Source organism: Pan paniscus, chromosome 6 (genome assembly GCF_029289425.2).
Source record: "Pan paniscus chromosome 6, NHGRI_mPanPan1-v2.0_pri, whole genome shotgun sequence".
Lineage (NCBI taxonomy): Eukaryota > Metazoa > Chordata > Mammalia > Primates > Hominidae > Pan > Pan paniscus.
Window position 1 is genome coordinate 116,061,829 of NC_073255.2, and position 23,721 is coordinate 116,085,549.

A 23,721-nucleotide genomic window follows, 5' to 3' on the forward strand; every position below is an offset into this window, starting at 1 on the left:
AATGACCCAAATTGGCTCTTATTTTTTCTAATGGCCCTTTCAAAGTATTCATGAAATTGATGCTGTGTCATAAAACAAAAATAAAAGATTTCACAGCAATGTCTGCTTCAGGCACACGGGGAACCACGCGTTTTAATCAACGTATTGATAAAAAACACCAGGGCACGGACACTCCAGGGGAAATGCTTATTGAGTAAAGTATCCGAGGAAGTGATGCGGGGCAGGTAAACAGTTGGTGCTCAGCAGCGAGAGGACGCGTCGCTCTGCCGTTCTGCAGGGTGACGCCCTCCCCGTACCTCGCTGAGAGCCACCTGCAGACACAGCAGGCCACAGCAGAATGCACAGGTCACTGTTGTAGGGGAACAAATCGTAATGCCCAGAGAAAACCTGATAGTGAAATGTAAACAGACAGGACAGGGTGGTTCCAGGTGGCCACCACCGCCAGGCCCTTCCCGTGATTGATCTGAGAGCTTCACAGCCGGCGGCACTGGGACCCATTTCCAGAAACACTGGAACACCAGGTCTCTCAGATGCCCACGGGAGGGGCCCCAGGGAGGCCTTTCTCAGCATCAGCTTTTGGGTGACAAACCCCATACAGCAAAACTGTACAAATACACACAACGGACCCCCAGCTGACAGTGAGACCAGGACCCTAGGAAGGTCAGGTGGTGGTGAAGTCATCCCCTCTCCAACCGAGCAGAGCCTGGGGTTGGGCTCTGATGACCTCCCGGGCAAAGTGTCCAGGTGGAGGAAGCAAACTCCCAAATGGGGCACAAAGGTAATAAAAAGCAGCTGAGAGATTGCGGGATGGGGTCGGGGCCACTTGGCCGACACCTTCTGCCTCGCCTGGCCGGGCCAGCCTCTCGCCACAGGATGGAGGGTGACTGTGCACCCTGCTCCATGTACAGGACGGGCTGAGGGTCCCATGGCCACTGCCGACAGACACAGTAGTACTGCTCCCCACAGAAGCCCGCAGTCTGCACCCTCCTACAACATGATTTGACATCCAAGAAGCCCCTGTCACCAGCGCATCTGGGGAAGGGGCCGAATGGGGGTTGATGATGGTGACTGCACACACGGACGCTGCCTCCAGCCATGGGGCAGCCTCTCATCCTCTCCCAGCCTCCCGTCTGGTACCCCGGCCCCCTCAGGGAAGAGGACATCCCATCCACTCCAGTGTTATTTCCAATCTGCTGTCTCCTTCCTTCACTTTTTTTTTTTTTTTTTTTGAGATGGAGTCTCTGTCGCCCAGGCTGGAGTGCAGTGGCACGATCTCGGCTCACTGCAGCCTCCGCCTCCCGGGTTCAAACGATTCTCCTGCCTCAGCCTCCCGAGTAGCTGGGATTACAGGCACCCACCACCATGCCCAGCTAATTTTTTTTTTTTGTATTTTTAGTAGAGATGGGGTTTCACCATGTTGGCCAGTCTGGTTTGAAACTCTTGACCTAGGTGATCTGCCCACCTCAGCCTCCCAAAGTGCTGGGATTACAGGCGTGAGCCACGGCGCCCGGCCTCCTTCCTTCACTTTTGAAATTAAAGCCTCTTTGCAAGTCCTGCTCTGAGAAATGGTCACTGCACATGGTAAAGAGGCCCTGAGCCCCATGGCCGTCTCTCTTGGTGAGGGGTGGCGGGCCCGGGTGCTGTCTGAGATGCCAGCTCAGGAGGGCTCCATCCTGGCTCTGCTGCCCCAGGGCCGGTGTTCCCGGAGGGCTCCAGGTTCCCGGTTCTAGTCCTGGAAAGGCAGAAGGGAGAGGGGAAGGGAAGGGTGGGAGGGGCCTCTGGGAGGTGCAGCCCCACCCCATGCCCCACACCCCGGGACTCCTCGCAGACGGGGACACGTGCGGGAGTGTCCGCGGAGCTTCACATTTCAGGGCCGTCTCAGCCAGTGCCTCTGAAGTGGCCGCAGCCTTGGGGCCAGGTTCCCTCCTGAGTCCACCTGGGCCACATTGCTCCCACGGTGCACACTCCAGCACAAGAATGGCTCAGCCTTGATCCCCCAAACTGGGCACCGTCCCTGCATGTAGGTGTGTGGGGGGGCCTCAGCAGCAGACGGGGCCATGGGCCTCTGGTGGGGCACTCGGCTCCTGCTCCTGGGACGAGCTCCGGGGGGCCCTGGTGGCATTGGCCCGGACAGAGATATGGTCCCAGCCTCCCTGGAAGGAGAGAGCTGCGTCACCAGGGGACTCGGGGACTCGAGGATCCTGGAGGGGATCTGCCTGGGGGCCTCCCTGCAACCCAGACACCGGGTCCCAGGGGACAGTCCCACAGTGGTCGTCCCGTCTTCAGCACCCAGTGCAGGCACAAGGTGATAACACAGCCCAAGGCCGCGGGCCCCGCTCACCCCGATGCCGTAGTCCCAGCCGTGGCCCTTGGGCTCGTGAGGCTGCACGCCGGTGCGATGACACACTGTCCCCCGGCTCAGGCTGTGGCTGCCCTGCACTTTGTTGGCGATCACCCAGACCTGGAGCACAGACCCCATGAAGCCCTCAGCCCTACCTGCAGTGGGACGGCTGGGCATGGGATGGGGGAGACCAGAGAGGGAACCAGAGTACCCCAAGTGCCCGATACCCCCTGAGCACCCCCACCTGGTCCAGGGGCCCCACGGACACTCGGCACACGTTGTTGGACACGTGCTCCCAGCTGGAGCCCTGCGGGTAGCTGGGCGTGATCCCTTGGCGATACCACAGGTTTCCTGGGGAGAGAAGCAGTGAGGGTCAAAGGGGAAGACCTTCCCGGCCCCTCCTGCCCGTGCGGCCCGGCAGCCGGTGGCCAGGCCCCGCTCTAACCACTTCGGGGTTTGGGAAGCTGCTGGGGAGGCAGGAGGGTCCTGGCCCCTGAGTCAGGGCCACAGCCTCCTCCGCTTCTCCACACTCAGGAGCCTGGGCTGCAGCCAGCTCCGCCTTCTGCACACTCGGGGCGTCCCCCGAGCCTCATAATCGCCCTATTGTGCTGGGCACAGCCGGCCTCCTGATCCTCTTTCTGCTGAGGCAGAAACTATGGACAAGGGAAGTCCTAGCCAGAGCAATCAGGCAAGAGAAAGAAAGAAAGGGCATCCAAATCGAAAAAGAGGAAGTCACGGTGTGTCTGTTTGCCCATGATAGGATCAAATACCTAGAAAACCCTAAAGACGCCTCCAAAAGACTCCTAGATTTGACATATGAGTTCAGGAAAGTCTCAGGTTACAAAATCAATGCACACAAATTAGTAGCACTGCTACATGCCAGCAGCAACCAGGCTGAGAATCAAATTAACCCCTTTTACAACAGCTGCAAAAAATAACATAAAATACCTGGGAATGTACTTAACCAAGGAGGTGAAAGATCTCTATAAGGAGAACTACAAAACACTGCTGCAAGAAATCATAGATGACAGAAACAAATGGAAATACATCCCATACTCATGGATTGATGAGTATGGGATGAATCAGTGGAAGAATCAATATCATGAAAATGATCATACTGCCCAAAGCAATCTACAGATTCAATGCAATTCCTATTAAAATACTGTCATCATTTTTTACAGAATTAGAAAAAAAAAATCCTAAAATTCATATGGAACCCACAAAGAGCCTCAATGCCCAAAGCAATTCTAACCAAAAAGAACAAATCTGGAGGCATCACATTACTGGACTTCAAATTATACTACAAGCCTACAGTAACAAAAACAGCATGGTGCTGCTATAAAAATAGACACATAGACCAGTGGAACAGAAGAGAGAACCAAGAAATAAAGCCAGATACCCACAACCAATTGATCTTTGAGAAAGCATACAAAAGCATAAACTGGGGAAAGGACACTTTATACAATAAATGGTGCTGGGTAAACTGGATAGTCGCATGTAGAATAATGAAACTGGATCCGTATCTCTCACCATATTAAAAAAACAACTCAAGATGAATCAAACACTTACATCTAGACCTAAAACCATACAAATTCTATAAAAAAACCTAGGAAAAACTATTCAAGGGCTTTGCCTGGGCAAAGGATTTCTGACTAAGATCCCAAAAGCAAATGCAACAAAAACAAAAATAAAGGAGCCCTAATTAAACTAAAAAGTTTCTGCAGAGCAAAAGAAATAATCATCAGAGTAAACAGAAAACCCACAGGATAGGAGGAAATATTTGCAAACTATGCAACTGACAAAGGACTCATAACCAGAATCTAGAAGGACTCAAACAAATCAGCACACACACAAAAAACAAAAAACCAATAATCCCATCCAAAAGTGGCCAAATGACAGGAATAGACATTTCTCAAAAGAAGATACGCGGCCGGGCACGGTGGCTCATGCCTTTAATCCCAGCACTTTGGGAGGCCAAGGCAGGCGGATCACCTGAGGTCGAGAGTTCGAGACCAGCCTGACCAACATAGAGAAACCCCATCTCTACTAAAAATACAAAATTAGCTGGGTGTGTTGGTGCATGGCTGTAATCCCAGCTACTCGGGAGGCTGAGGCAGGAGAATCGCTTGAATCTGGGAGGCAGAGGTTGTAGTGAGCCGAGATCGCACCACTGCACTCCAGCCTGGGCAACAAGAGCAGAACTCCATCTCAAATTAAAAAAAAGGAGATATACAAATGACCAACAAACATTAAAAAATGCTCAACACCACTAATCATCTGAGAAATGCAAATCCAAACCACACTGAGATATTAATACCACTTTATTTCTGCAAGACTGGCCATTATTATAAAGTCAAAAAACAACACAGCCAGGCGCGGTGGCTCATGCCTGTAATCCCAGCTACTTGGGAGGCTGAGACAGAAGAATCGCTTGAACCTGGGAGGCGGAGGTTGCAGTAAGCCGAGATCATGTCACTGTACTCTAGCCTGGGCGACAAGAATGAAACTCCGTCTCAAAAACAAAAAAAAATTTTTTTAACGGTACATTTTACTTTATTTTTATTTTTATTTTATTTTATTTTTTGAGACAGAGTCTTGCTCTGTCACCCAGGCTGGAGTGCAGTGGCATGCCTTGGCTCACTGCAATCAATATCCTCCTCCTCCCAGGTTCAAGCGATTCTCCTGCCTCAGCCTCCTGAGTAGCTGGGATTATAGGTGCGCACTACCACACCTGGCTTTTTTTTTTTTTGAGACGGAGTCTCGCTCTGTCGCCCAGGCTGGAGTGCAGTGACGCAATCTCGGCTCACTGCAAGCTCCGCCTCTGGGGTTCACGCCATTCTCCTGCCTCAGCCTCCCGATTAGCTTGGACTACAGGCACCCGCCACCACGCCCAGCTAATTTTTTGTATTTTTAGTAGAGACAGGGTTTCACTGTTAGCGAGGATGGTCTCGATTTCCTGACCTTGTGATCCGCCTGCCTTGGCCTCCCAAAGTGCTGGGATTACAGGTGTGAGCCACCGCGCTTGGCCTAATTTTTGTGTTTTTAGTAGAGATGGGTTTCACTAAGTCGGTCAGGCTGGTCTCAAACTCCTGATCTCAAGTGATCCGCCCACCTCAGCCTCCCAAAGTGCTGGAATTATAGGCATGAGCCACTGTGCCTGGCTAATGGTACATTTTAAAATAACTGAAAGAGGGCCAGGCGTGGTAGCTCACACCTGTAATCCCAGCACTTTGGGAGGCCGAGGTGGGCAGGTCACTTGAGGTCAGGAGTTTGAGACCAGCCTGGCCAATATGGTGAAACCCCGCCTCTACTAAAAATATAAAAATTAGCCAGGTGTGATGGTGCGTGTCTGTAATCCCAGCTACTTGGGAGGCTGAGGCAGGAGAATCGCTTGAACTCAGTAGGTGGAGGTTGCAGTGAGCCGAGATTGCACCACTGCACTCTAGCCTGGGAGACAAGAGCGAAACTCCATCTCAAAGAAAAAATAATAACAATAATAACTAAAAGAGTAGAATTGGATTGTTTGTAACATAAAGGCTTGAGGAGGTGGATACTCCCTTTACCCTGATGTGATATTATGCATGCATGCCTGTATCAAAACATCTCATGTACCCCATAAATATACACACCCACTCTGTACCCATAAAAATTAAAGTTTTTTTTTTTTTTTTGAGATAGAGTCTCGCTGTGTCATGCAGACCATGTTGGCCAGGCTGGTCTCGAACTCCTGATCTCAGGTGATCCGCTGGCCTCAGCCTCCCAAAGCACTGAGATTACAGGTGTGAGCCACCATGCCCAGCCAAAACATTAAAAATTTAAAAAAAGAGCAACTTGCCATTCTCATCCAGGGCATACACCGACGTCTGCCCCACGGACACCTGCTTCAGCCTCTGTCTCGGTGGGGACGGGATGTGGTACCAGCAGTCACCTGCGAAGGGGAGGCTGACTCAGGCACGCGGCCTTCTCCTACTCACATGGGCCAGGTGGGGCTGTGGGCCTCGGTCCCCAGCTGCCTCTCGGATGTGTTGCCTGGTGTCAGCTGTGGGCCACACAGAGCTGACACGTGCCCTGCCGTCCACCCAGCACTGTGCCTGGGGTCTCTGGAAGCCATGGCGGGCTCCGATGGACTCATCTTGCCAGTGCAACACAAAGGCTTCCTGTGCAGCTCATGGTGGAGACCCAGCCTCAGGGGCTGCCCTGCTAACCCATCCCTGTGCAGAGGGCAGCTGAGTACCAGCGTCCCCGTGTTGGACACTGGACATCTGGAGAAGAACAAGCCAGCACAGCCCGTCCTCCCGGGCAGCCACCAGATTGGTCACTGTGGAGTGGACCCTGCAGGGCCGAGACACAGGGGCCACCCCAGGAAGGGCCAGGCAGGCCTGGCTCCAGCTGCCCCATTACCAGGGTGACCACCTCCCAGTCAGTCCCAGTGGGAGGGGGACTCCCACTTCTGGGGGAAGTCCCAGCTTCTGGGGGACCCTGGCCCAGAGGGAATGTTCAGCAAACATCAGCTTGGACGGAAGGTGAACACTGCAGGGGCTCCTGGGGCACGGCACTCACCGGCTGGCTGCGAGGGGTACACGGATCCCCGGTAGAAGGCGGAGCCGTCCCTTGCCACGGCCCACACCTGGTAGCAGGCCCCGATGGAGATGGAGGCGAAGGGCTGGTCGGTGCCAACGTGCAGCCAGGAGGAGCCCTGGGGACAGCAAGGAGGGGCGCTGAGGTCACCAGGGCCCCCACCCCCAGGGCCCCACCTCCAGGACCAGCAGAAATGGGCCTAGCGCGTGGGCAGCACAGGTGGCTGGGGGACAGCCGGGAGTCACACAGCCCTACCCAGCCTGATCTCGGTGCTTGTTGAAATCCTGGGCGCATCTCATCCTCCTGCGAGCAGGGAAAGCGCCCCCGTGGGCGTGTGCACCTCACCGGGGTGCTGACCACCAAGGACCGGGTGCCAAAGAGCCGTAGTGTCCCCTTGGCCCACCTCTGTCACCCCCGCCCCACCCGCCTCATTCCTGGGCCAACTGCCCCAGGGCACAGGGACCCACTCGGACCACAGGCAGTGTCCACTGGTCCTAGGGGCTTGTCCTGAGCAGGGTCTGAGCCCTGCCGGACTCCAGAGCAAAGGTCTCATTTCAAGAAGAATCTGTCTGGCCCCGGCACTCACCGCAGGGTTGAGCTCCGACACGCCCAGGCGGCACAGCACATCCCCCTTGTCGCTGATGGCCCAGAGGGCGATGCTGTGCCCACTCCCCTTGGCACCTGGGCTCTCCGGGATGATGGACACGTCCCTGAGGGCGATGGGGGGCACCTCCAGCCAGGGCCCACTGGTCACCAGCTTGCATTTTCTGTACAGTGGAGAGGGGACACAGCCCAGGGACCCCAAGGTGACCACCAGGCTCCAGGGCCTCTGCCTCTGGAGCCAGGAGGAGGAAAGCAGCCAACCCCGGGGCGGGTAGAAAGAGGGGCCCAGAGGTGGCCTCCTCCCCACCCCCACCCCCATCCAGGCCCAGCCAGGCCCCCACCCCCACCCCCAGCCCCAGCCAGGCCCCGTTCTCTGTCCAGCTCACAGGTGGAGTGTGCCAGTGACATTTCTCTTATTTGTTCATGAAAACAAACTATTCTGAAACCAGAGAGCACTGGGAGCCTGCGGGCATTTCCTGGGCTGACATTTACTCAGATTCGGCTTCCCTCTTCACCCTACTCCCCACTGCTTCTTCCCTTGGGACTGAGGTCAGAGGCCAGGAGATCTGGCCCGGGGTGCGGGGAACCAGAGCTCCCTCAGGGGTGGCTCCTCCAGGAGCCTGACCGTAACAGTCACCCTGCAGCCCTGCCTCACCTGGCCCAGCACCTCCTCCTCACAAAATCCTTCATCGTTTTGGACCCATGGTATGAGCTGCAAGGAGGAAGAAGATGAAATCAGGGCCACTTCGTGGAAGTTTCTGGAAAGGGACCGTGCATGTAAACATTCTTGTTCTACCCGTTACAGGGCATGGGGACTGGGTGGAAGCCATGGATGGGGTTCAGAGGAGGAGGTGTCACCATGCGCGGCTCTCAGGAGGCGCTTCCTGGCTGCCCCGGCAGGATCAGGGTTGAGTGCAGCCCTGGGGACCTGCAGGGAGGGCCTCCTGGGAGTTGGGGCCTCCCAGGGGCAGGGGTCTCCCTGGGGAAGGGGGTCGGGGCCTCCCTGGGGCTGGAGCGGAGCAGTCACTTGTCAGGGGTCAGGCTAAGGGGACTCAGCCCTCCCCTCCCCAGGCCCCATCAGAGCCCTTTTGGGGAGCAAGAGCCCTCGGTCAGGATGAGGCCCGAGGCTGAGCGGAGGGTGGTCCAGGAGGCCTGGCTGTGGCCGAGGGGACGGTCCTGGTCTGCTCAGAAGCCACCTGGCTCTGGGCCCCGGCTCAGGCTGTCCTGGCTCCATCTTCCAACAGGCTGAGACTGTGCCGTGAAGGGCCTGCCCACGCCATGCACCTGCACCGCCAGGGTCCAGGGCCTCGTGACAGCCACTGCATCTCTCCGAGGGGCTCACACTGCCCCTTCACCTAACATCTCGTGTTGGGTCCCTCAACACTAAGGGCCTGGCTCAAAGCCCCCCAGAGCTCACCCTGCTAAGGCTGTAGAGGCCACTCGCCCTCCTCAAGCCCCTCAGTCTGGTGCCCTGGGTGCCACCATCTGACCCTCCCAGAGCCCGTGCCTGGCACAGCAGGGATGAACGTGGCATGGGGGAGCCATGGCGCTCCTACCCGTGCCACACATGGAGGCCAGGGGTGCCACATGTGCAGGGAGCACTCCCCTGGGCCCCTCCTGGCCTCTCTGCTGGCTCCTCCCCTTCCAGTAGCAGGGCTGGCACCAGGGGTCTGCTCCTTGGCCAGGCCTAGGGGGCAGGGTTCAGCCTGGAAGAGCAGTGAGGCCAGAGGCCACACACTCCAGGGCCCTGACATTCAGGACCTGGTCCGAAGGCCCTGTGCAGGGAGAGGCTTACGCAGGGAAGTCGCTGGCATACTGCCACCCCTCCTGGTCCGTGCCCCCCGGAACGCTGAAATCCACGAACCAGTCGGAAACCTGGGAGGAGTGGGTCAATGAGGATGGGACCCCCCGAATCCAGAGGGCAGTCAGAACACTCGAGGAGGGGCAAGGAGGGGTGGGAGGGCGGATTCCCAATCCCCCAGGGGGCAGCGGGACCTCACCCAGGCCCACTGCAGGGACGGGGGCTTCGTGCCAGCCTTCGTGCACTCCTGCAGCCCCGAGGCGTCGCTCCACATGTACCGGTCCGTGGGCAGACCCCTGCGGCAGGACGACAGGGCAGGTGACGAGGGAGACTGGGGAATGAACTGGCTCACTCAGACACCCCCATAACACCCCACAGGGAAGCACTGAGCTCCAGTCTCAGAGCCAGCCACCTCCAGGCACTCGCACTCCTAAGAGGTGACAGCCTGCTGGGCACAGTGGCTGACGCCTGTAATCCCAGCACTTTGGGAGGCCAAAGCGGGCAGATCACCTGAGGTCAGGAGTTCGAGACCATCCTGGCCAACATGGTGAAACCCCATCTCTACTAAAATACAAAAAATTAGCCAGGTGTGGTGGCGGATGCCTGTAGTCCCAGCTACTCAGGAGGCTGAGGCAGGGGAATCACTTGAACCCGGGAGGCGGAGGTTGCAGTGAGCGGAGATCGTGCCACTACGCCACTGCACTCCAGCCTGGCGACAGAGCAAGACTTCGTCTCAAAAAAAAGGCGGGGGGAGGGGGGGAAATTTGGACACAGACACATGCATAGAGGGGAGAAGACTCTTTCTTTCCCTTTCTCTCTCGCTCACTCGTTCTCTTTTCTTTCTTTCTTTTCAGAGACAGGCTGTCGCTCTGTCACCCAGGCTGGAGTGCAGGGGTATGATCATAGCTCACTGCAGCCTCGAATTCCTGGGCTCAATTGATCCTCCCAACTCAGCTTCCTGAGTAGCTGGGACCACAGACACATGCCACCATACCTGGCTAATTTATTTTTAAGTGTCCTGTAGAGATGGAGTCTTGCTTTGTTGCCCAGGCTGATCTCGCCTTGTAAAGCACTGGGATTACAGGCGTGAATCCCCACACGTGGCCACATTTCTCTTGTTCAAACCATGTGGTCTGTGGTACTTTGTTAGTACCACCACAGGACACTCGAGTGGCAGGAAGCAGCACATAGGGCAGTTCTGGGGACAGCTGAGGCTGAGATGCCTGGAGAACGCAGCTGGGGCACGCATTTGTGATGACCAGCTGTGGCCCTTTCAGGCCTCTCTGAGACAGATGTGGGTGCGCAGCCCTGCCCTGCCCTGTCCTCCGTCGGAACTGAGGAGGACGTGAGGAGGGGGTGGAGATCCAAGTGTGCTGCCAGGCTGTGTGGACACTGCCCACAGCTGAGGCGGAGGTTTTCAGGATGGAAATATTTTGGCGATGTGTGCCAACCGCCTTAGAAAATCTCAAATCCCCTGATTTACTGGGGTAAACACACAGACACACAAATATTTACACACAGGGACATCCTTTAAATGGTTCCATAGGACGCTGAAAAGGTCACATATGGTCGAGACGTCCAAGGCTGAGTAAAGTCAGATACACTGGGTCCACTCTGGGTACAGAACGTTGAGGTCATGGAGCCACCTCCCTGTGCCTGGCCTTGTCTGCCCCCAACACGGACACACAGTATGGCTGGAAGGCCACACCCCACATGCTAATTGCAGTTGCTGTCTTTGGCTGGTGAGATTAGAGTTGTCAGAGAGTTTGTTGTTTCTATTACTAAGTGTTTATTTCGTCAATTTGGAAAAGGCAGAAGTGGAGGCCGGGCGCGGTGGCTCACGCCTGACGATGCCTGTAATCTCAACACTTTGGGAGGCTGAGGCGGGCTTCGGGAGTTCAGGAGTTGGAGACCAGCCTCACCAACATGGTGAAATCCTGTCTCTACTAAAAATACAAAAATAGTCAGGTATGGTGGTGCATGCCTGTAATCCCAACTACTCGGGAGGCTCAGGTAGGAGAATCGCTTGAACCCAGGAGGCAAAGGCTGCAGTGAGCCAAGGTCGCACCACTGCACTCCAGCCTGGGCGACAGAGTGAGATGTGTCTCAAAAAACAAAACAAAAAAAACAAAGAAAAGCAGGAGAGGAAATCAATTGCATTTCTTTAGACAGCCTCAAAAAGTTAAAAAAAAATTTTAAACTTTGAATATGCCACTTATAATACTGTCCAAAAATATGAAATACAGTCTAATAAAAGATGTCAAAGCTCCAGTATAGAAAACTACAGGTCAGGTGCGGTGGCTCGCACCTGTAATCCCAGCACTTTGGGAGGCCGAGGCAGGCGGATCATGAGGTCAGGAGTTCAAGACCAGTCGGACCAACATGGTGAAACCCCGTCTCTACTAAAAATACGAAAATTAGCTAGTCGTGGTGGAGCGCGCCTGTAATCCCAGCTACTTGTTAGGCTGAGGCAGGAGAATAGCTTGAACCTGGGAGGCAGAGGTTGCAGTGAACCAAGATCGCGCCACTGCACTCCAGCCTGGGCGACAGGGCGAGACTCGGTCTCAAAAAAAAAAAAGAAAAAGAAAACAAAAGTACAAACCTCTCTTTCTTCTATCTCTGGTGCTTGAATCAGGAACAGAATCTTATTAAGAAGGAATTACATACATTTCTTGGAGGTAGAAACTTTGTCAATACAGTTAGAGACTTTTGACCGGGCGCTGTGGCTCATGCCTGTAACCCCAGCACTTTGGGAGGCTAAGGTGGGCAGATTACTTGAGGTCAAGAGTTCAAGACCAGTCTGGCCAACATGGTGAAACCCTGTCTCTACTAACAATACAAAAAATTTGCCAGGCGTGGTGCCAGGCGCCTGTAATCCCAGCTATTCGGGAGGCTGAGGCAGGAGAATTGCTTGAACCCAGGAGGCGGAGGTTGCAGTAAGCTGAGATCATGCCATGGCACTCCAGCCTGGGTGACAGAGCAAGACTCTGTATCAAAAAAAAAAAAAAAAAAAAAAAAGATTCAAGGAAAAAAATCTCAGTGAGTGGTAAGATCCGGTTAGTTTCCTGCTGGCAGCCTGACACCAGGCTCTACTGGACTCCACGCTACTGTGGATGTTGCTGTCCTGTTTTTGCCAGGACTAAGGCCTATGCCATGCAGCATCCTGGCCGGGCACCTGTGCCACTTACCTGCTGGTGTAGCCTGTGACAGGGTTCCATCGCTGGTTCTCATAGATGTGAACACACTTCACGTCTGACTGCGTGTAGATGTTACTGGTGCTGCTGGCCAGGCCTGTGGGGAGAGGTGGCTGCTGGGACCGAGGCCACATACGCTCCGCTTGGGACTCTGGCTTTCCGTCTGAAGCACAGATTCCCAGAGAGACGGGGAGGGCGGGCTGGAGCCAGGTCAGCGGAGAGGGGCAAACAGTCCTGTTGAGCTTATCGCACGGGGGTTGGCCTGGCTTGGGTTTTCTCCTCTGGGACCGTGATTATTCTGGGATTGTGCAACCTCGATGAGCACAGCCTGCTGTGCATTAAACCTCCCATCCACACCCCTCCAGCGCCTCTTCCCACCTTGCCCTCCTACTTAGCACCAGGGAGGCATGAGGCCCACCCAGCTCACTCTGTGTTACAAAGGCACCTGGGACCATCAACGTAACCTCCGTGAGCCCCGGCTTCCTCACTTGTAAAATGAAGACAGAGGTCATTCCTGCCTCACACACAGGGAAGCTGGAAAGCCTGCTCAGATATGCGTTCCTGGGGTATCAGGGGACCACAGTTCTCTGGGGTTAGCTGCTCCCCCGTGGGGCATGTGGGCTGCGGCCTGGAACGCCCCGTTTCAGTGTCTGTTTCCGCCTTCGTTTTCCAGTAGGAACAGAGGGACCCTGGCTCCTAGAAATCGGGGGGCCACAGAAGTTCAGCGAGTGCCTACCCTGAAGGAGGAACCCACCTAACGCCCTGAAAATGAGGGGCTGGACATGCTGGTGGACCCTGGCCGCTGCCTCTCTGGAACCTTCGAGGCCCTCAGCTCGAAGTGAGTACTGGCAGGGACCATCCTGGGTGGAGGCTGGCAGTGGTGAAGGTCACCTGTCAGCCAGCTGTTAGCCGAGTGTGAACACTGGGACAGTGGCCCTGGCCTTGGGCAGGGAACCCAGACGGGGACTAGAGGAAAGAACGCCCAGAAAGGCTCCGGGGGGGCCGTGGGCCGCCCTCACCTTGGAAGCAGCCGCCTCCATAGCCGCCTGTGTATACCCAGGCCGTGTGGTCATAGCCGATGCCCCACACCACGCCCCGGCTGTTGGCCTCCACCATCCGCAGGTGGCCTCCCATCTGCCGCCAAAACCTGGAAGGATGGGAGAGGGCAGGTGGAAACCCCTCAGACCCCACCTTCCGACCCTGCCTGGCTGCCCTTTTGTTCCGTGTCCTCCTGTGGTTCTGGGATTTTCCCAGCCCTCGGTCTCCAAGCACAGACCATCCACCCTGCCTGACCTCCGCGTTCATATTAATCAACGCTAAAAAGACTCAGCCCACGAGAGGTGCAGGGTCTCGGCACTGGGGCTGTGCAGGTCAGACCCTCTCCATGGGCTGGGAGTCTTCTGGAACCCACCCACTTCAGCCCCATGGTGACATGGAGGGAGATGAGGCCAGCGGCGTGTTTCACAGGGGCCCCTTGGGGTCTGGGACCTGGGGAAATGGGCTGGCCACAGTGGCAGGTGCAGCCAGGCTTGAATGTCACAGAGCAGAGCCGGACATGACATCTAATCCTCTGCATGAGTGACAGCACGGCCCTTGGGCTTCCAGGGTGTCAGCGGGAGGCGGTGCCAGCACAGCATGGCCTCCTGGGCGGGCAGAGTGCAGGCTGCGGCTGGTGAGGGCACAGCCTCCTGCGGCCGAGGCCCTGTCACTGTCACTGTCACCAGAGGCGGTCTGAATCCTCTGACAGGATATTGCTGTCCCCTCCTGCAGCCAGGACTTCTGGCTCACTATGTCCCCAGCCCCAGTGCCCACGGGTAATGAAGCCCAGGACCTCATCGGCTTGGGAACACCCCCAGGGCAGCCTCTGTCCCACAGGGGACAGAATCATAGCCCCCATGTCCCCTGCCGGGCCCTTGTCCTCAGGACTCAGCTCAGATCCCCCCCCAGGGAACCTCATTCCCCCTTTGTGGCTTTTTTTTTTTTTTTCCTGATACAGGGTCTCGCTGTGTTGCCCAGGCTGGAGTGCCGTGGTGTGAGTGTGATCACACCTCACGGCAGCCTTGAACTCCTGGGCTCAAGTGATCTTCCCACCTCAGCCCTCCGAGCAGCTGGAACTACAAGTGCATGACACCATGTCTTGCTAATTTTTTTGGTTTCTTTTTTTTTTTGTAGAGACGAGTCTAGCTATGTTGCCCAGGCTGGTCTTGAACTTCTGACCTCAAGTGATCCTCCTACCTCAGCCTCCCAGAGTGATGAGATTGCAGGCGTGAGCCAACCTGCCTAGCCCCACCTTGTGGCTCTCAATGTCCCCAACAGAACAATGTCTCCTAGGCTTGTGCGCCCAGCCCTGCCCTCACCCCACTCCAGCCTGGCTACCCCGGGTCCCCCAGGTCCAGTCTCCACCAGCATTTCCCAGTGCCAAACGTCAAGTCCTCTCTCTGCCCACTCCTGCTGGACTTCAAACCCCACCAACTCTGCCTTGACCACGCCCCCAAACTCTCCTCCCACAGCGGCTCTCTCCTCTCTGCCCCCAGGCCCCGGGCCGCCCATGCAGCAGGGGCTCAGCTGGAGCTGGAGGCGGCTGAGCACCGGGTCTGTGCCCTGGGCAGGTGGAGAGACGTGGCTGCTTTGCTACAGCCTGGAAGCCCCCTGGGGTGGAGAATTGTGCCCCTCACCCACATTCCACATTCCTCCCGATGCTCAGAGTCTGCTGGGCGGCACTGACCCACCCTGGGCCCAGTGGGGCTTCTGGTTCCCCCTCTTGGAGTCTTTGGACAGGCCCAGGGGGACTTGGGGGCCTGGGAACCAGTGGCCGTGCCTCTGCCTGGTCAGCGAGAAGCTTGACCCTGCGTGGACTCCAGTCCTCTGGATCCCCCTTCTGTAACCACGAGCTCGGGGTGAGGCCAGGCCCCAGACCCCACCCAGAGTGCGGCTCACTCACATCTGGTCGCAGGGCAGGGGGTGCTCGTGGGCCTCCAGGTCCGGGCTGGGCTCGCTCACGAAGATGTCCCCCTTGCAGGTGATGGACCAGATGGCCTGCGGGGACGGGCGGCCCTGCACCTTCCGGCTCTCACAGCAAGACAGGCTGAGCAGGGCGAGCTGGTGTGGCACAACGCCGGTCACTGCTGAGCAGGCCAGGCCAGGCCAGGCCACCCCACCATGGCTGTCCCTCCCCCCGGCCCGAGGGGACCACCGACCACTCACCCAGTCATTCATGTCCTGCTCGGTGGCAGCAGCCAGACGCACCGGCCACCTCTGCCGTGTCCGCTCAGGGGTGTACAGGGCAAAGGAGTGCTTGGTCTCATTCAGCACTGGGACCAGCGCCACCACCTCATTCAGGAATATGTGGACGTACTGTTCACAGAACAGGCGCCCGGCAGGGCTGTCACCCAGGGCAGAAGGCCTCTGGAGGGTGACCCCCACTGTGCTTCACCCTGGGACCCTGGCCCTCGGACACCCTCTCTCCTGGCACCCCCAGCCCTGCCCCCTCCCTTGGGTACCCCCAGCCCTGCCCCCTCCCTTGGTACTTCATTTCTTTACCCCCTCCCCTGGGCACCCCCATTTCTGTACTCCCTCTCCTAGGGCACCCCCATTTCTGTACCCCCTCCCCCGGGCACCCCCATTTCTGTACCCCTCCCCTGGGTACCCTCATTTCTGTGTCCCTCCCTGGGCACCCTCATTTCTGTACCCCTCCCCTGGGCACCCCCATTTCTGTACCCCTCCTCTGGCACCCCAGCCCTGTGTCCCCTCCCTGGCCCCATCTCCTGTGGGACCCGTGGGCACCTTCTTCTCCTCGTGGACCACATAGTAGATGAAGAGGATGCTGTCCCGGACGCCGTCGTGCCCCGTGAACTGCTCCAGGGCCAAGCGCACGTCCACCCACTTGTGGGGCTTCCAGTCGCACCACCACTGCAGCGCCCCGGTCTTCACCCACACCGACTGCACAGGCCGGGGCAGTGGACACCATCACAGGCAGGCCCGGGGTGCCAGGGGAGGAGGGCGGGGCTGGGGGTGCCCAGAGGAGGAGGCAGGGCTGGGGTAGGGCCCACCCAGCACTCCCGGCTGTCAGCCCAGCTCCCCCTATGCTAATGATAACAGTGACGCTGCCGGACACCCAATAGGTGCAGGCTGAGCCAGGGCTGTTCCGTACAACCTCCTCTCTCTCAAACAGCCAGAGTGGGCACTGCCATCCCGCCTTCTGCATGGGGAGACAGGCTCGGGAGGGTTCCGTGCCTGGCTTGGTGTCACAGAGTGAGCCAGCGGCAGAGCTAGAACCCAAACCACAGCCTACTTGTGTCCAGGGGCCTTTGGAATGAGGCGGGTCACATGCTCTGTGTGACTTCCCTGTCACCCCCACACTTGACCTCTGAGGGCCGGGCTCTGCCACAGGATAGCGGGGCAGAAGCAGGGTCAGCCCAGGGGTGGGGTCTCCGGCCGCCCTCTGTGCTAACTCCTTGCAATCACACGCTACACCCCTGGGCGCCCGGGGTTCCCTCCAGCAGGAAGAGGATGACGTGGTTCCCCTCCCTGGCCACCCTCCCTTCCCCACCCACCACCCTCTGAGGTTGCTGCCGTCTCTGGGTCCCCAGGGCCTCCAACGAGTCCGGAACACAGTGAGGCCCAAACCAAAGTCTTCAGGATGGACGAAGAAACCCTGAGCTCATTTCTCTATGCCTGCATCTGGGCGGGAGACCAGGGGATGGAGGCATCTATCTGTTTCTCTCAGAGCTGGTACACAGCAGGCGCTCAATGAATGATTGCTGGAAAAAAAAAAAAATGCGTGCGCAGCCACCGGGGCACCCACCTGCTCCACGGCCTGCTCGTAGTGTCTGAAGTTCTCCAGCTCCCGCTTGGTCCTTTCCGTGAGCTGCTGGAAGATCTGCTTCCTCCAGGCAGCGGTCTGGGCCGGCGTGATGGACAGGGACAGCATGTGTACCGAGGAGGACAGGCCTGTGGGGCAGAGAGAGCCTCAGGGCCGGGGCACTGTCCTGCCTGCAGCTGGGCAGGAAGCCACGGCGCTCCCCTCCACCAAATCAGCCCTTTCTAGCTCAAAAGCTACGCTCTCTGTTAAGCCTCCTTCCACCCTTCGCCCTGATGGACGAGTTGCTCTCCCCCAGTAATTCAGCCTGGAAAGCAGCCACCACTGCTAGCACAGGGGAGGGGCTGCAGACAGGGGAAGGGGCACTGGCCACTGTGCTTCCAGGTCCTGACAGCCTCGGGCTGGTCTCTGGAGGCCACAGAGGAGCGCAATGTCTGGCTCAGAGCTGCTGAGCACAGTGAGGCGTCCAGGGAGGACAGCAGGCCTGCCCGAGCCCCCTGATCCTGGCCTCCTCCCACACCCCACACCCCCAGGGCACCTGGCCATGTGGATGCCCCCAGGCCCTGCAGGAACCCTTACCCGCCTGGACAGTGAACCACCTGGGCATGGCACATGCCTCCACCACGCAGCCGCCTCCCGACACCCAGGCCCACAGCGGGTGGTCATCCACCCCATACGGCTCCTCCAAGCCCAGTGGGAGGAGCCCCAGCGAGGAGAGGCTGGTGGTCTCGGGGAAGCCAGCGGCCGAGTGGCTGGGCACTTTCTTGGCCTCCTTGAGGTCAATATTGGTCCAGGGCAGCTCGGCCGGGGTGGGGGCCGGGCCGGGGTGCGTGTTGGGTCTGGCCTCCCTGCTGCCCTCGGCTGGGCAGGCATCTTCCACGGTATCTTCTGCGGTCCTGCCAGCCCCCAGGCCTGAGGCTGAGTTCCCTGTGGCATTCTTGGAATCGTCTAGAGGTTCTGCAGGGAGAGTCTGGCCAGGCCCTGGTCTCTCGACTTCCGAGGAGGCATCGGTGTCGCTGGGGGCAGACTCGCCACTACCCCTCACCTCATCACCGAAGAAGCAGCCGGCACTGGGGACAAATCAGGGCAGACCCATCACTCCCTTGCAGGGGAACAGGCGCTGTCAGGCAGGCCTGGCTCCAGCGTGCTCCACCATGACTGCCTGTGGAAACTTGGGCAAGTCAGAACCTCTCTGAACTCCTGTCTCTTCCTCTGTGCAAGGTATACATCAGCACCTGCTTCCAGGGAGCTGACACCTGGGCCACCCTGCAGACCAATCACATCCACATATCTGAGAGTGAAGATCTAGAATTAGTATTTCTTCTTTTTTTGAGACGGAGTCTCACTGTCATCCAGGCTGGGGTGCAGTGGCACAATCTCAGCTCACTGCAACCTCCGCCTCCCAGGTTCAAGCGATTCTCCTGCCTCAGCCTCCCGAGTAGCTGAGAGATTACAGGCATGCACCACCACGCCTGGCTAATTTTTGTATTTTTAGTAGAGACGGGGTTTCACCATGTTGGCAGGCTGGTCTTGAACTCCTGACCTCAAGTGATTCGCTGGGCTCAGCCTCCCAAAGTGCTGGGATTACAGGCGTGAGCCACCGCGCCCGATCATAAACCTCTTTTCTTTATAAAAGACCAGCTTCAGGATTCCCTTATAGCAACACAAAATGGACTAAAACGCGTTTTCAAGCCTCTTGGATATACACCCAGCAGTGGATGTGCTGGCTCACATGACAGTTCTGGGTTTCATGTCTTGAGGAATTGCTAAATTGTTCTCCACAGTGGCTGTACCATTTCACATTCCTACCAGCAGTGTATGAAGTTCCAATTTCTCCATGTTCTCACTAGCATTTGTTATTGTCTTTTTTTTGTTTTTTGAGATAGAGTCTTTCTCTGTTGCCCAGGCTGGAGTGTAGTGACGTGATCATAGCTCACTGCAGCCTCGACCTCCTGGGCTCATGTGATCCTCCCACCTCTGCCTTGTAAGTGGCTAGGACTACAGGCCCATGCCACAGCACCCAGATAATTTTTTTTAAAATTCTTGTAGAGATGGGGTCTCACTATGTTGTCCAGGCTGACCTTGAACTCCTGGGCTCAAGCGATCCTCCCACTTTGGCCTCCTGAAGTGCTGGGACTGCAGGTGTGAGCTACTGCACCCAGCCTTGCCTTTCTTCCACTGACTTTTCACTCTCTTGATAATGTCCTTTTGATTCACAAAAGTTTTTAATTCTGATGAAGTCCAATTTATCTGTATTTCCTCATTGCCTGTGCTTTTGGTGTCATATCTAAGAAGCTATCGCTAACCTCAAAGTTATAAAGATTTGGCATCTGTAGTTTTTGAAGCTTCTCAGCTGATTCTAATGTGCTTTCCAGTTTAAGAACTAACAGCTGGGGCCAGGCGCGGTGGCTCACGCCTGTAATCTCAGCACTTTGGGAGGCCAAGGCGGGAGGATCACAAGGTCAGGAGATCGAGACCATCCTGGCTAACACGGTGAAACCTGATCTCTACTAAAAATACAAAAAATTAGCCAGGTGTGGTGGCGGGTGCCTGTAGTCCCAGCTACTCGGGAGGCTGAGGTAGGAGAATGGCGTGAACCCTGGAGGTGGAGCTTGCAGTGGGCCAAGATCGCGCCATGGCACTCCAGCCTGGGCGACAGAGTGAGACTCCGTCTAAAAAAAAAAAAAAAAAAAAAGAACTACCAGCTGGCCGGGTGTGGTGGCTCACGCCTGTAATCCCAACACTTTGGGAGACAGAGGTGGGAGGGTCACTTGAGGTTAGGAGTTCAAGACCAGCCTAGCCAACATGGGGAAACCCTGTCTCTACTAAAAATACAAGAATTAGCCAGGTGTGGTGGTGAACATCTGTAATCCCAGCTACTTGGGAGGCTGGGGTGGGAGGATCACTTGGGCCCAGGAGTTTGAGGCTGCAGTGAGCCATGATCACACCACTGCACTCCAGCCTGGATGACAGAGTGAGACTGTCTCAAAAAAAAAAAAAAAAAAAAAAAACACCATCTGAGCAGACTAAACCCTCAGGTGACACATGAGCAAACGCCTGCCCTGGCTGTCCTCCCTGGGCCTCTGGGCTGACAGCACGGCAGGGTGGCAACCACCAGGCTCAGGGCACAGAGGGGTGTGGACCAGGGGCTAGGGAGGGTCACAGCTACAGGTGGAAACGTGGACGGCTGCAGAGCCTGGGCCCTGAGCGCCATCTCCATCCATGCCCATGATGTGGACACGCCCGCTGCAGAGCTGAGATGTCCCCAGCTCATCCACTGAGTCGCCTGCCTGTGCTCTCACGGCCGGTGGGCAGAGCTGGGGCTTGTCCATGCTCTTTAGACCCACGGACCACCAGGTGCAGCCCCAAAACTGCAGCAGCATCACCTGGGGGCTGGTGAGAAATACCAAGTCTCAAACAAACTCGGGGTAAGACCCAGAGATCAAAGTCTGAACAAACCCTCCAGGAGACCCCGATGCCTGAGTCTGAGACCACTGCTGCAGGCTAGGCAGAGACCCTCTGTCTTGTCCTTGTTTCCCCTGGACAGAAGGGCCTTTACTTCCACCCCAGAGAAACTGTTTCTGCCCCAGATCTTCAGCCTTGGACCCAATGGGACAACCCAGCTCAGGGTCGAGCCTTACCTCCATCACGACAGCCCAGCCTTACCCTGCTCCCAGGTGCCGCCACCAGCAGCCCAGAGTATGTCAAACACCTCCAGCGGCCACCCCAGGCTGCCCCCAGGACCTCCTCTCTGTGGGACCGAGGCAGGAGGGCTTCGGCTCTTGTGGCTTTTGTGAGTGGAGACCCATTTTCTCCTGCCTGGGACAAGTCCTGGGACCCAGTGGGGCAGGTGGCAGCCTCTTCTGGACATGACCACCTAGGCTCAGACGGCCCATCCCAACCTGACTCCTGCACACCCTGCCACCCCCAGTCACCTGAGGAGACTAGACGAGCTGCCAGAGTGTGACCGGTCACACTCTCGGGCCGCGATGATGGCCTTCCAGGTCTTCCCACTGAGCTCGCTGGGGGTGACACCCTGCCGGAAGTACACGGCTCGGTCCTCACAGCCAATGCCCCATACCTGGAAGAGAGAGGCTGTGTTCCGAGGAATCTGGGCGCAGGCCCAGGGGCTCTTCTCGCTTCCTAGGGGTGCAAAATGCAGGCAGGGTCCTCCATGTGCAGGTGTGTGTGGGCTGGGAAGGTCCATGCTGGGGCTGTGTGGTGGGCACACAAGTCAAATACTGGAAGGGGGCTCAGGAGAAGCTGCGACCTGGTCCCGTCTCCCTGACCTCAGGCAGACCCAGGGTTTCAAGGTGACAAGGTCCACGGGAAGTGGCGGGGCTGGGGGACGCTGTGTTAGGAAATGAGGTTCACCTGCCTCCCTGTCTTGCGTGTGCCCTCTGGTGGGAAGCAGATGCCCCCAGTGAACCCACAGGTGGTCCTGGTTTTGTTGTCTTTGTTTTTGTTGTTGAGACAGAGTCTTGCTCTGTCACCCAGGCTGGAGTGCAATGACGCAATCTTGGCTCACTGAAACCTCCGCCTCCAGGGCTCAAGTGATTCTCCTACCTCAGCCTCCCAAGTAGCTGGGATTACAGGCTCCCATCACCACACCCAGCTAAGTTTTGTTTTGTTTTGTTTTGTTTTTGAGATGGAGTCTTGCTCTGTCGCCCAGGCTGGAGTGCAGTGGCGTGATCTTGGCTCACTGCAACCTCCGCCTCCCAGCTTCAACCGATTCTCCTGCCTTAGCCTCCAGAGTGGCTGGGATTACAGTCACGTGCTACCACGCCCAGCTAATTTTTGTATTTTTAGTAGACACAAGGTTTCACTGTGTTGGCCAGGCTGGTCTCAAACTCCTGACCTCAGGCGATCCACCCACTTCACCCTCCCAAAGTGCTGGGATTACAGGCGTGAGCCACTGTGCCCGGGATGTTTTTGGTTTTTTTTAGAGATAGGATCTCACTCTGTCACCCAGGCTGGAGTGCGGTGGTGCAATCATGCATGGCTCATTACAGCCTTGACCTCCTGGGCTCAAGCAATCCTCCTGCCTTGGCCTCCTGAGTAGATGGGACTACAGGTGCACACCACCACACTTGGCTAATTTTTAAATTTTTGTAGAGATGGGGTCTCACTATATTGCCCAGGCTGGTCTCAAACTCCTAGGCTCAAGTGGTCCTCCCACCTTAGCCTCCTAAAGTGCTGGGATTTACAAGTGTGAGCCACCACACCTAGCCGTGGTGTTTTTTTTTTAAGATGTAAAGTAACTTCCCTGATTCTGACCTCACTTTCCATGGAAAAGGTTTCTGGGTAGGCATCCTACTCTCTGCCTTTGGGCAAGAAGTAAGGTTTGCTAAAGGGCCTAGGTGGCCTGGCTAGGTAGGCTGTGGCGTCTCTGTCCCTTGGCCCTGGCAGGCTCGCCTCGGGTTCAGCACCCCTGTGCACTAGCAGGTGCCTGTCTCCCCCCGGCCTCTGGGTGCTGTGCCACCGTGGGGGTGGGAGGAGGGTGTGGCAGCAGAGGGAAGCTTGGCACCTCAGAAAGAACTTCTTGCTCAGTACAATGGAGTGGGGGGCTCTCCTACAGTGGGAAGCGGCCACTAGGCTATTGGGTGGCATCAGGAGCCCCCATTCTGGGACCCCTGCTGTTTAGGGGCTGCAGACCCACGTGCACACCTGGTCGTTCATTCCCACGTTCACCATCGTCATCTCACCAACCATCTCAATCCAACTGGTGCCGCAGGGATTGTGAGAGTTGACGCCTCTTCGGAACCACACCTGGGGGAGTCAGAAATAAACATGCCTTCCTGGAGGGCCACTGAAACAGACGGTTCGTTCGTTTAAGCCTCAGGGAGAACAAGTGAATAATTTGATCCTTTGGTTCACGTCGCAAATGAGCAGTGGTACATCATTTAGCGAGGAAGCCCTTATCCGTGATCCACGCCGCTCTTCCCACACCCTGACCGCATCTCCTGTGCCTGGCACTGTCCCACGAGGGCTGAGGGTCCTCTGGCCTCAGCCACATGTGTCCTGGCAGCTTCCTGCCCATTCTCCAGCCTAACGCTTGGAAAAGGCTACTTTATTTGAATTGAGTTGGTCCCTGTGAAAGACAACGGCCTTAATACTGTTATTTAGGAAAACTAGTTTTTAAAAAGCTCATTATTAGAAAAAACAAGACCCCTATCTTGGGTCTATTCTTAGTACTTCAAGAAATACTTAAAGTGAAGTATTTTCATGTCGACGTGTAAAAATGCACACACTCCCACTAGATTTTCCCAGACTGTCTGTGGCTCTGTGATTCAGCGGCTGGTCATGCTCCACCCCGCCACCCGGCATTCCATCAGGGCTCTTCTTATACATTCTCCATGGTGGCCTGGGAGGCCCCGTTAGTCTC

At 56.7% G+C, this 23,721-nt stretch overlaps 1 protein-coding gene across 2 annotated transcripts in view; it reads right to left on the reverse strand.

The window, feature by feature from the left end:
* Positions 1 to 101: 101 nt before the first annotated feature.
* The window catches only part of TECPR1 (tectonin beta-propeller repeat containing 1), a 36,974-nt gene continuing 13,354 nt past the window's right edge, over positions 102 to 23,721 (reverse strand). For both annotated transcript variants that reach the window (XM_008968679.5, XM_003815697.6), the window contains exons 9-26: positions 23,004 to 23,105; positions 21,272 to 21,417; positions 17,916 to 18,406; positions 17,322 to 17,467; positions 16,301 to 16,456; positions 15,722 to 15,871; positions 15,459 to 15,616; positions 13,537 to 13,664; positions 12,512 to 12,614; positions 9,523 to 9,619; positions 9,318 to 9,397; positions 8,178 to 8,234; positions 7,506 to 7,686; positions 6,902 to 7,037; positions 6,177 to 6,269; positions 2,586 to 2,692; positions 2,342 to 2,461; positions 102 to 2,153 (exon numbers count right to left, since the gene is read on the reverse strand). In XM_008968679.5, the coding sequence (XP_008966927.1) occupies positions 2,040 to 2,153; positions 2,342 to 2,461; positions 2,586 to 2,692; positions 6,177 to 6,269; positions 6,902 to 7,037; positions 7,506 to 7,686; positions 8,178 to 8,234; positions 9,318 to 9,397; positions 9,523 to 9,619; positions 12,512 to 12,614; positions 13,537 to 13,664; positions 15,459 to 15,616; positions 15,722 to 15,871; positions 16,301 to 16,456; positions 17,322 to 17,467; positions 17,916 to 18,406; positions 21,272 to 21,417; positions 23,004 to 23,105 (2,565 nt within the window). In that variant the 3' untranslated portion in view covers positions 102 to 2,039. The remainder of the gene's footprint in view (positions 2,154 to 2,341; positions 2,462 to 2,585; positions 2,693 to 6,176; positions 6,270 to 6,901; positions 7,038 to 7,505; positions 7,687 to 8,177; positions 8,235 to 9,317; positions 9,398 to 9,522; positions 9,620 to 12,511; positions 12,615 to 13,536; positions 13,665 to 15,458; positions 15,617 to 15,721; positions 15,872 to 16,300; positions 16,457 to 17,321; positions 17,468 to 17,915; positions 18,407 to 21,271; positions 21,418 to 23,003; positions 23,106 to 23,721) is intronic.